General features: G+C 48.6%; 2 protein-coding genes across 2 annotated transcripts in view; both read left to right on the forward strand.

Annotated features, from left to right (window-relative positions):
- The window catches only part of LOC143138869 (synaptotagmin-14-like), an 8,810-nt gene extending 8,296 nt beyond the window's left edge, over nt 1-514 (forward strand). Inside the window, exon 3 of the mRNA XM_076299302.1 lies at nt 441-514. Coding sequence (XP_076155417.1) covers nt 441-487 — 47 coding nt within the window. The 3' untranslated portion in view covers nt 488-514. The remainder of the gene's footprint in view (nt 1-440) is intronic.
- Nucleotides 515-1,086: 572 nt separating this feature from the next.
- The window catches only part of LOC143139585 (synaptotagmin-16-like), a 13,638-nt gene continuing 2,224 nt past the window's right edge, over nt 1,087-12,500 (forward strand). The window contains exons 1-5 of the mRNA XM_076300161.1: nt 1,087-1,476; nt 6,020-6,235; nt 8,566-8,981; nt 10,628-11,077; nt 11,986-12,175. Of these exons, the coding sequence (XP_076156276.1) occupies nt 1,107-1,476; nt 6,020-6,235; nt 8,566-8,981; nt 10,628-11,077; nt 11,986-12,175 (1,642 nt within the window). The 5' untranslated portion in view covers nt 1,087-1,106. The remainder of the gene's footprint in view (nt 1,477-6,019; nt 6,236-8,565; nt 8,982-10,627; nt 11,078-11,985; nt 12,176-12,500) is intronic.

Genomic DNA, 12,500 nt, shown 5'->3' on the forward strand with positions numbered 1-12,500 from the left:
GTGAATATAATACATTCTAAAAAATCTTTCATACGTTCTTTCTCTCTCCCTCTCTCGCAGACTCAAATACTCAAATACACACACACACACACACACACACACGCACACACACACACACACAAACACACAGGATTATGAGAGTGGAATGTGTATACCTGTGGATGAAGTCAACCTCTTGTGGTTACTTAGTTGCTGTAAGGATGGGCTGTTTTGGCTTGTGTTTCTGTGGCAACACCTTTATTTGCGAGAGCAGTGGGATAACTCTTGATGTTAATTGGTATTCAGTATCCATACACTTGATGAAAGTTAACACTGTTGGATGAGATCATTTTTTATCTTGAGTTGTTAATGTGTACTGCCATTTAAGCCTTATCTTGCCTGTGCTTTTGTTCCTTTGTGGTTTTTTATGTCCTTCCTTCCTTCCTTTCATGACTAAGCAGTGAGGTGTTATTTTGCTCCCCTCGGAAATCTAGTCAGCATCACTTAACTAAAAACTTATTATACTGAATACTCCATGTTCCATGGTAGATAGTCTTAAAATCTTAATGTTGAAATTGTATGAGAGAGAAGAGAAGAGAATTAGGAGTCCTTACGTAAACATGTGTGTGTGTTTCTGTGTGTGAGTGTGTGAGTGTGTGTAGTGTGTGTGATGTGTGATGTGTACAGTGTGTGTCAGGGAGTGTGTTTGCTGCTCCGGTATTTCTAGGTCGGGCAGTTCCTTTAGCAAACAGTCCACTTTGTGTAGCTCAGAGCAGTTCCAGGTAGCACTCAGCTTTTCTGTTTGACATCACAGATAGACCACAGGAGCACAGACTTAGCTACGTGCCGCCCATCCTCTGTGTGGATCTGCTGTTGTACCTGAGCTTCTCTTTCTGGAGTGACTTTGGGTTTGTCAAAGAGATGATGGCAGGCTTGTAGTCACGCTCTTCCTCCTCCTCCTCCTCCTCCTCCTCCTCCTGTTCCTGCTCCTACTGCTCCTTATTCTGCTCCTCCTGCTGCCCTTGTTCCTCCTCTTCCACTTCCGCTTCACTCTGAAGTGACGTCGGGTCATCATGACGTCCTCCTGGGGCCCCAGCTTCCAGGCGTTCTCGGCGCGGCTGGCCGAGATGTCGGAGGCGTTCTCGGCCAGCCTCCTCAGCCTGCGCCAGCCCGCGCCCGCCGAGCCGCGTCCAGAGCCGGACCAGAAGAACCCCTCGGAGCCCGCCGCAGGTTCTGGCTCGGACTACGATGACAATGACAACGACAACGACAACAACACTGATCGCAAAGGAGACCCGGAGAAGGAGGCCGAGGCTACAGGGGCCACAGGGGACAGGCTGCAGGCCCTACAGGCCGAGTTGGCATGCAGGGGCCTGGGCGGCGGGCCACCGTCTGACCCCTCGCCTGACCAGCTGTCCATCATAGCGGAGGAGAGGGAGGACCTGGAGAGCCAGAGGAGCATGGCAAACTCCCGCTGCTGGGACGCACACTCGGCTGGTAAGAACTTCACTGAGGGTCGGCGGAGTTGTGGCGTGTGGCCGGAAATACCTGATAGGGTCTAGTCAGATTTGGTGATGTTTAGCCTGTTGGGATTAGGTTTGTAGACGTGCGCCTGCGCCTGCGCCTGCGCCTACGTGATGCCTTGTGGGCTCCCGGGATGTCTTGGGTGATCGCTGTGCTGTCAGTCAGGAATGTAATTGCGTATTGACAACATTCTGCAAAAATATGAAATTCTTTGATGTCACAAATGTCACAAAATGAAAATGAAATCTAAGTCTCCACCCTCCATCTCTATCACATTGCTGTGTGTGGACAAACATGCAGCCATGGTAGTATTGATATTGAGAAATGTCTATGGTAAGGTTTATTGAAATGTCATGAGTCTGACAAGCTTGTTGAGTTTGGAGAGGTGTGGTTAGATTTTCTGACATCTTGAGATAATGATAGCTTCATCGCCGTAGCCAGGCTTACAACTGGGATGATACAATTGAGACAAGTTGCCTGTTGCATTGTATTGGCTGCTCATTCTGAATCTTTGGAGAGACTCCTACATTTGGCCTTCTTCACTTTGTCTGTGAGCACAGCGCTATTGTAGGCAGCATGTTCTGCCTCGTTCCCATCCGCCTCCAGTGAAAACCTTTGAGTTCAGTTACTCTCAGCAGTCATTAGTCAGTCGGCGAGGCGTCGATACTCCCACCTCTCCTCATGAGTTTTAGCGCACAGTAATACGCACGCAAACACATTCACACATGCACACAAATAAACAGCTGCTCATACACACACACACACACACACAGGCACACTTACACAAGCACAACCACAGTTGCTTGTGTTGCTGAGTTGCTCGCACAATAGCAGGAGGTTCTGTGTGTGTGTGTGTGTGTGTGTGTGTGTGTGTGTGTGTGTGTGTGTGTGTCTGTGTCTGTGTCTGTGTCTGTGTGTGCACGCGTGTGTGTGTATCAGTGGGGACTAGAAAGTAAACAGTGGAATGTTTGTTTTGGTCTGTCTCTCTGGAGTTTTAATGAGTAAGCTGATATGCAAGGCGGAGCAAGTAGCCGCCTTCAGAAAACACAAAACACACACACACACACACACACACACACACACACACACACACATGCACACACGCACACAAAGATGCAGATTATTATGCGGAAGCACACACACATGCACAGGTGGCTTACCAGACACTCACACACACTGAGTGTTGTGTGTGCTCAGAACCTGATTATTATGCGGCCCCACACACACGCGGGTGCACAAACATTGCTTGTTGGACAAACAGAACACACACACACACACACACACACACACACACACACACACACACACACACACACACACACAGTTCTATTTGATTGCTTGGTCCATCAATCTTGAGAGCTCCCTGTTCTTAGCGGTGTGCTTCTCAAGAGGCCATCTGAAGGAGACACTCTGTATTTCTTCTAAAACACACACACACACACACACACACACACACACACACACACCTGGAAACCTGGAAAAGTACGGAATTTGATTTTAGTAATTTCCAGGTCTGGATAAGTATGAAAAAAAGAAGGGTGTGGAGAAATATTTGTGTTTCCAGACTATTGCATCTACAGTATAAATCACTTCAGTCAGTCATAATGAACCATTCCTACTGTGGTGTAGCTCAACTATCAGTCCACATCGTCAAGACACAATTATATTGGGGTCCTCAGAACCTGACACTGGAACCAAAACCTAATCGAGAATCGAGAAATAGCTCTGCTATTTTCGGGTTAAACACTGACTTTCAAATAGATTTTGCCTCGATAAAAATGTGCTAAAAATGTGTGACCTTTTCCATAATTTAAGCTAGGGCCCCTAGTTTTGAGGTCAAATTCCCGGTCAAACAACATTTCCTTTTGACATAAAGCACAGTCTGTGAGCTCCGCTTGGTGGAAACAAAACTTTGTGGTTGTATTTATTCATTGAAAACTATATGATGCGCCAGATACATGGCAAAAGTGTTACAGTCTGAAGTTGACGACAGCTGTACGAACTGCCAGCTGGCTCATAGAAAAATGACCCGGCTAAATAGATGAATATTAAGTGTCATTTTTTAATTCACTTCAGTTGTCCATGTGTTTGTTTTCACCAACTTATCCCAAACCAGAAGTGGCCGCAATGTCAAGTATATGGTCAGAAAAATCTACTGAGAAGTTTGGAAATTTGAGTATGGAAAAAGTATGAAATGGAAAATGTGTAGGAACCCTGCACACACGTGTGCGCGTATCACACACACACACACACACACACACACACACACACACACACACTGCTGAGAGTGCTTACAATGAATCCTCAACATGGTTGTGTTTCTAGATAGGTCTGTCGTGTTCAATCCTCTGAGACATCTGTATAAAAAAAATATTTTTCCTCTCAAGCTCTCTGTGGTCATGATGGATCGGGACATGTGCGCCCATCCAGCTACAGTGGCTCTCCAGTGGCTCAGGTGCACAAGGAGGGGGGAAGGTGCGGAAATCTCCCAAGACAACCCAACAGAGAGCACATGTGCTCATAGGCAGATGAGAGCAGAAGGAGTGGTGGCCCGCTATCACTGAAGTAGCGCTGGCCTGGCCTGGCACAGGGGATCTGGGTCACATGAAAGGAAAGGCAACCTTGTGCGCAGGTCCATGTGGCAGGGACTGCTGAATGGAAGCCATGCAATATTTATTTTTAGATGATTAACCTTATTTTGTTAGCCGGCGAGGAAAAGAGTAGTCTGTGTTCCTCTCTCACACTCTCTCTCTAACTGTCTCTCTCTTTTACTCTCTCTCTCTCTCCAGCTGGAGCAGTGGCTCCCTTGCCAGCCAAGTGGCAGAGTGCTGAGAGGGAGAGTGTGTGTGTGTGTATGTGTGTGTGTGTGTGTGTGGGGGGGGGGGGTCAGGCTGTGTATTGAGATAGTTGCAGGTGCAGGTCTTTACGTTGCTCTGAGGGTGGTGTTTGTATGTGTGTTTGAGTGTGAATGTGAGGGAGATAGTGATAGAGAGAGAGAGAGAGAGATTATGATAGTAGGTGGGGTCTCAATGTTACCCAACAATGATGTCTCTGTGTAAGTGCATTAAGCCAAGAAAATGCAGCCTTAAAGCTAAGAAAATGCAGCCTTAAAGCTATGTGTGTGTATCTGGTGTGTCTGTGTGTGTTTGTGTGTGTGTGTGTGTGTGTGTGTGTGTGTGTGTGTCAGAGGACGATGAGTTCCAGCAATCAATCATCTGCAAAAACAGCCCCCTCTGCCCAGTGTTAAGGCTGCCATGGTAACAGATCATTTCTGAGGCACGTTGTGTACATTGAGAAAAAAACCTCCTGAAGGGGTAAAGCAGTGGTTTCCATGGCGATCTCTGAAGCCACACAGTGCGTCTCGGTCTAATTCGACTCGGATGAAAGAGACACAGAAGGATGATTCAGTCTTCCTCGTTGTAACCAACACCCAAGAATGAACAGGAAGAATGAAAGAAAGACTGATAAGCAGGCATTTAAAGATCCATAACCCTGCTTTGGGTCTCATTAAAGTCCCTAAACGTCTCTGGTTTTGAATATGCTGAAATATGTAGTTGCTGACATCCAGTTCATTCATAACTATGCTTATTTTTAGTGTTTGGGGGACTTTTATGTTGCTGTTCTTTAGATAGGCCTCTTCCTTGCACCTGTCACTCAGACAAGGGGACTCCCAAAGGCATGGAATTTTGAACTGAGATAGTCTTGTGCATTACAAGACCTGTGTTTGCACCTGTTGTGAAGGTATAGAGTGAGGTCATCTGGGAATCTCAGACTATTGAAGTGTTTGGATGATTTTTAGTTCAGATTGCTGTTATATGTATGTTTCTTGCTCTTCTACTAGATCCTTTTAGTCCTCTCAAGATCTACTTTCTGTATCTACCTCTCTTTCTGAGGCTGTGGTTTCAATCCTGCTCTGGGTCTTATTCTGCATCAGTTTCTTCTTTCCATATAACAGAGCCCAGCTTAGCCCAGCTACAGCTGTCTTGTGTGGTGCACTCTCCCATGGCCGATGCTAACACACATTTTACACACTGGTATACACTTTCACTCTCTGACTCAATGACTGTCCTCAAGTTAGTCTCTCTACATCACCTAACTGCATTACACACTATCATACACCATGCAGATGCACTGAGTCTCAACCACCTCTGTGTCCACCACTGGGGCTCTTGTGATACCACCTCTCTCGTGTTGAGAGGTGTTGACCTCTCTCGTAATCTTCCTCTTTATTTTCTCCAGTGATACAGTATCGCCTGACATTTTTTTTGCCTCTTTCCTCTCTCTTGCCTTCTTTGCCTCTCTCTTGCCTTCTTTGCCTCTCTCTTGCATTCTTCTCTCTCCTCCCTTCTCCCCTTGGCTCCTCCACTTCCCCCCAAACCTTCTTCGCCACTAATTCATCCTCTGTCCCTCCCCTGTGCTCCCTGTGTCAACACACACATTTCTGGATGTGTGTATGCGTACTTATTTGCATGTGTGTGTGTGTGTGTGTGTGTGGACGTTGGCTATGTCTGAGCAGTGAACAGCTTTGGCGATGATGGGGAGCAGTCGAGCTCGTCGGATAGCGAGGACGACGTGGCGAAGCAGTTCGAGATCTCCGTTTCGCGCTCGCAGAGCTTCCGCACAGGTGCCCAAGAGGCGGGCAGCGCACAGGGAGCGCCAGGGCGCCAGCACAAGTTCACCCGTCTGCTGTCCGACCAGGAAGAGGGCACCACCGAACCCTCAGACTGTGAGGGTATGCACTGACACACACACACACACACACACACACACACACACACACACACACACACACACACACCTGCATACAGTATATACACACATGCACACAAACATACAGCACAAGCATTCACACATATCCCAACACAAACACATACAATGACAAATCCTATACAAAAACAAACACAATCACAATAACATGGAAACACACAAACATGAGCTCACAGACATGATTATGTTTGCACAAATGTACATATCAACTATAACGAAATTGCCCACATTTCCACTCAGATGCGTTCACAGAGGAAGTACGTACACTTTAGCCTAGAAATATTTATTTGTTTACAAGTAGGCAGTGGCATCTATATAGTATATATATTCGGGCAGCCGTGGCCTACTGGTTAGCGCTTCGGACCTGTAACCGGAGGGTTGCCACTTGAACCCCGACCAGTAGGCCACGGCTGAAGTGCCCTTGAGCAAGGCACCTAACCCCTCACTGCTCCCCGAGCGCCGCTGTTGGTGCAGGCAGCTCACTGCGCCGGGATTAGTGTGAGCTTCACCTTACAGTGTGTGCAGTGTTTCACTAATTCACGGATTGGGATAAATGCAGAGACCAAATTTCCCTCACGGGATCAAAAGAGTATATATACTTATATATATACTTATACTGATCTACCCTCACAAACATGTAGTCTCGCCTCAGAATGACTTTTAGCACTTACTGTAAACAACGCGTAAATACTCTTAATCAAACCTAATCTTATTAATCCACTCCTCATGAACCTACTGCCCCCCCCCCCCCCCCCCCCATGTAAATAATATGACAGCTAGCAGATTAGTGCTCCAGATCAGCTCAGATTAAGCCCACAGATTGGGCTCTTACTGTTCACAACTGGAAATTGAGTGAGTGAGCCCTGTCCAGATGTTTCATTAGGGATGTCCAGTCTACACTCCCAGATGTGGTGTGGTGTGGTGTGGTGAGAGAAATTAGTGGAGATTAACCATTTAAAAGGAGGTCTTGGGCCCATGGGTTGTGTGAGAGATGAGTGACCAGCACTCATCTGTTGCTAAAGGTCATTTGTGTCTTCTCTGAAGCATAAGCTGGTCACTTGCAAAACTAAGTGGATAGGAAAAAATGTCACTAACCAGTAAGGTATTTTCAGCTGTTAAGAGTCTTATAAAAGAAATCAATCCCTCATTCAGCTCATAGTCATGTAATTCTTAATCATAACATAGTCATAGTGATGATGTTTTGTATTTCTCCTGCTGAGCTCAAATGTAGAACATACAGTAATGTGCATGTCAAGCTTGTGTAGGACTTGACCCTGAGGTAATGTGTCATTTGTGTTATTACAGCTGCAGCTAAATTAGCCCCCCCCCCCCCAACCCAATCAGGTCGCTTTGTAGGATTCTTCAAGTGAATTTGGTCCTCTCCTCTTGCTGGTTCGATCTCGATCACTTGAACCTAATGAGTCGCCGTGCCCTGTTGCCATGGCTGAGCGTCCTGGCAGTTGCCACGGCAACAGTTCGATTCTGCACTCAGCAGAATCTAATTGGCGGCTGTGGTCGAGCAGAACGCGCTGTTCCTTCAAAGGCCTGTCAATCACAGCAAATGAGGGCCTTTCAAAAGCTACGTGGAGCAGCTCAATGTTAAGTGCAGTCCAATCTGTCAAGGGCTGAATGAAACAGTCGGATGTATGGGCTAAAGGCCCACATTATATGCACAGTGTGACGCATAGTGCTTTTTAGATTATGTGTGATGGGTAAGCGTTCTGTCTATTATTACAAGGGGAGTAGGAAATGCACAATAGCGTGGCCCCATTTTGAGTGTAACTCTGCAACTCCGACTATTTGAAGCTGTTGTGAGTCATATGTGTATCTATATGTTGGATGTATACATATGATATGTATACAACTGTCCTTGGCATGCATGATATGGTACGATATGTGCATGGGCGGATTATGAACTTTCGGGCCCCTGGGCCCAGATGTATTAAGGGCCCCCCACTTATTGTCGTATATGTGGGAGGGGGGGGTTTGGGGGTCCTCCCCCAGAAAAACTTTAATTTGTTTGATGTGATTTCCTGTATTCTGGTGCATTTTGGAGATGGCCAATACTAAATTCAATCAGATTCATAGCCTACATCCTGATTTGTTGATATTGAGGCAATGATTCCATGCAAAGGCTTGGGCTTCAGGGCCCCCTGACCCCTTGGGCCCCTGGGCCTGGGCCCGGTAGGCCCGTTCAGTAATCCATCCCTGGATATGTGTGTTTGTGTGTGTGTGTATTTATGATTCTGTGACAGTGTGTAAACTCTTTTTCTCTCCAACCATCTCCAACCCCAGATATGGACGCTGTGAGCCAGCGCAGTTTCCGGGACCCGCTGACCTCCAGGCCCGTGTCCCGCTCAGGGGCCGAGGACGCGCGGCCCATCCGTGACCCCCTCCACGCCTGCGGGGACGGAGACAGAGACTCCCTGGGCTCCCAGGAGCCGGTGGAGACACGGGAGGAGGCCGTCACCCCCACTCCCACTCCCACCCCCAGGGAGAGGGGCAGCAGCAGCAGGGCAGGCAGCAGAGCCAGCAGCCGGGCTGGGAGCCGGGCAGAAAGCCAGGCGGGCAGTGGCACGGGCAGCCGGGGAGGCAGTCGACAGGGGCGGCGTAGGACCCCCGACAGCCTGGAGATGGTGGAGTCCATGGCCATGGAGAACCAGGCCTACGATCACGAGGGCACCGACAGCTCCTCCACCTGGAGCCCAGAGGTACCGCTGTGTGTGTGTGAGAGTGTGAGTGTGAGTGTGTGTGTGTGTGTGTGTGTGTGTGTGTGTGTGTGTGTGTGTGTGTGTGTGTGTGTGTGTCTTTGTGTCTGTGTGTGTATAAATGTGTGTTGAGCAGTCAGCTAAACAGACGCTCCAAAGCAAGACATTGCTATGTTTCTTTCCCCATGACAAATTCCTAACTCCCAATTCCTTCACCCCGCTTGGCTCTACACAGATCCTTACTTAACTGTCCACTCACGGGCAGCCAGTGAAGACGGTCACAGTGAGAGACATGGTCATTATGCTCACAGTGCATGACCAGTGGCCTCAGAGGGAGTCATCCATGCCAGGGAACTGATCGATGCTGCAACAGAACACTTTAGTCGAGCAGTCATTATTTTCACATCACATCAATTACAGCAATCACATACCATAGCCACGTCTCTCATGCCTATTTCATGCTTTCTCTCTGTCTAAGTGTCTCTCTTTTTCCTTCTCTGTCTCTATCCCCCTCTCTCTTCTCTTTTCCCTGTCTTCTCTTCTCCATGCCTCTCTGGTCCCTTGCTTCTCCTCTCACTCAGTGCTTTCCCCAGGGTCTGTGTTGTGCTGGGTTAGACTGAGAGCTCAGGTGTCATAAATAGGCATGAGGCACAGAGGAGATGCACAACACCCCCACCCTCACCCTACCCCACCCACACGCACACGCACCCCCGTCGCTGACGGCTGTTGCTAATGGAGACGTTCTTCGATAATGTGTTAGTGTGTCGTCGGGAGCTCTCAGCCCAGTTGGAGAGCTGTCAGAGAGTAGGTTTGTGGTGTCTGTGTGTGTCTGATGATGGTGTGTGTGTGTGTGTGTATGTTTGTGTGTGTGGGAGAGAGAGAAAGAGAGAGAGAGAGAAAATGTGTGAAAGGGAGGGAGAGAATGACAGGGAAAGGGAGGAAGGGAGGGAGAGAGAAAGACGAGAGTGTATATGTGGACAGACAGTATTGATGTTTTAGCCATTTAATCCACCTTCAGGTATATGCTGGCTGTGTGTGTGTGTGTGTGTGTGTGTGTGTGTGTGTGTGTGTGTGTGTGTGTGTGCTAGTGTTGTGTGTGAGAGTGTGTTTGTAATTCTGCAAGCAGGCTCTCATCCTCTGACATGCAATTGTCACTCTGTCTATCTTATCAGGAGTCTGAGGTTGTCATGGCAACCTCGGCTCATTGTGTGTTCTGTCAACATCGGGCTTCACTGCTCTTTATGTAGTTTCTCTTTCTCCTCAAACACACACACACAAATACACACTCACTCTCACTCACACACACACACAAACACACACACACAAAGACTCAGGGGAGAGAGGAAGGCAAGAGAGCAATGTGTGAACAGAATCTCCAGATTAATGAGATTTTCTACATAGCTCTCATGTGCCATTTGTCTACCTGATGTCTGTTCCGTAATACATACCCACACCCACACACACACACATACACACACACACACACACACACACACACACGTCCATGTAAGTCCTCAGTGTCACTAACCTATTCCATAACCTCCATACCGTAAATATATGTGGTTTACAGTATTTATGAATGTGCAGGTGTGTGTGTGTATGTGTGTGTGTATGAATAACTCTGTCTCTCTCTCTCTACCCCACTCTAGCCAGAGCAGCCGCCTGGGGACCCCCTCTCTGTGTCCCCCCGCATCCCCATCTCCAACTGCGGCGAGCTGGTCGTCGTCCTTGACTACCGGCCCACCTCCGCCAAGCTGCTGGTCACTGTGGTGACGGCGCGCGGCATCCCGGACAAGGCGCGCAGCGGCATGGACTCCTGGCAGGTGCACGCCGTGCTGCTGCCGGCCAAGCGCCAGCGCCACAAGACGGGCGTGCAGCGCGGCTCCAGCCCGCGCTTCGACGACACCTTCCGCTTCGCGCACCTGGAGCCGGGCGAGCTGGCCGCGTCGGCGCTCCGGCTGCGCCTGTACGCACTCGGGCGCATGACCCGCGAGCGCATGATGGGCGAGGCCGTGTACCGCCTCGCCAAGCTCAACGCCGCCACCAACACCGGCGAGACCGAGGTCATCCTCACCCTTGAGCCACGCAGCAACCTGAGGGTGAGCGAGAGGGGGAGGAGGGAGGGGAGGGAGAGAGAGAGCGGTGGTGATGGAGTGAGAGAAAGAGAGAGAGAGTGGTAGTGATGGAGTAAGAGAAGGAGAAAGAGTGAGAGAGTGAGAGTGGTGGTGATGGAGTGAGAGAAAGAGAGAGAGAGAGAGAGAGAGAGAGAGAGAGTGGTGGTGATGGAGTGAGAGAAAGAGAGAGAGAGAGAGTGTGGTGGTGATGGAGTGAGAGAAAGAGAGAAAGAGAGAGCGGTGGTGATGGAGGGAGAGAAAGTGAGAGAGAGCAGTGGTGATGGAGTGAAAGCGAGAGAGAGAGAGAGCAGTGGTGATGGAGTGAAAGCGAGAGAGAGAGAGAGAGAGAGAGCAGTGGTGATGGAGTGAGAGAAAGGGAGGGGGAGAGCTGTCGGTGTAAATGAAACCAAAGAGGTGGTGTGCCTTTTGAATCGATAATAAGTGTGAATGTGTTTTATGAATTGACTGTGTGTAGATAACAGCTGTTTGTGAGTGGATGTGCTGTTCCGAAGATTGTAACTTGAATACGGACTCCCTTACTTCCCTTTGTTCATGTTCTTGTATTCTTTATCTCTTTCTTTTCACAACCTCTCTCTCCCTGTTCCATCTTTCTCTGTAATTTCCTGTTTTTGTTATATTCTGCCCTCACATGCTGGTAGAATTGCTGCCAATTACTCTACATTTGTATGAATACGAATACGAGGAAGATAAGTGGATCGTGCTGCTTATGTTAGCTATGCATGCCAAGCCCTTGAACTCGACGACTTTGTAATTATGACTTAGCAAGGGCATTCTGAGGAAACGCAGTACAGTATCACCCCTCTATCTGATCATTCTCTATTTCTCACACACACTCACACACACTTACTCTCTGTACTTGCCCTCCCCTGCAGAACGCTGGATCCCAGCAGAGTCTCTCGGCCGTGTCCCAGAGTGACAGCGCCTCGTCCAGCCAGTCTCTGGCCCACGGAGGGACCCCGGAGCTGCTGGTGGGTCTGGCCTACAACCCCACCACCGGCCGCCTGGCCGTGGAGCTCATCAAGGGCAGCCACTTCCGCAACCTGGCCCTCAACCGCCCACCTGGTGAGAGAGACACACACACACACACACACACACACACACACTAGGTTTTAGTAATGCATTTTAGTAATATATGGGGGAGATGAACCACAATACAGTATATACTGCTGGATCGAAAACCCTAATGCACACACACACACTCAGACACATATACAAAGAAACAAACACAGAGACACAAACACACATACACACACAAGCAGAGAGCACACAAACACATACACTCTCACACATTTACATGTTCACATGCACAAACCATAAGACTGTATAAAACTCACTCGCAGAATCTCACAAGCACATGCTTAACCCACACATGCCCTTATATACTCCT

This window comes from Alosa pseudoharengus, unplaced genomic scaffold, assembly GCF_046254945.1.
Source record: "Alosa pseudoharengus isolate Yale_2024_CS ecotype anadromous, Long Island Sound unplaced genomic scaffold, YU_APseudo_1.1 YU_APseudo_1.1_scf_22, whole genome shotgun sequence".
Classification (NCBI taxonomy): Eukaryota; Metazoa; Chordata; class Actinopteri; order Clupeiformes; family Clupeidae; genus Alosa; species Alosa pseudoharengus.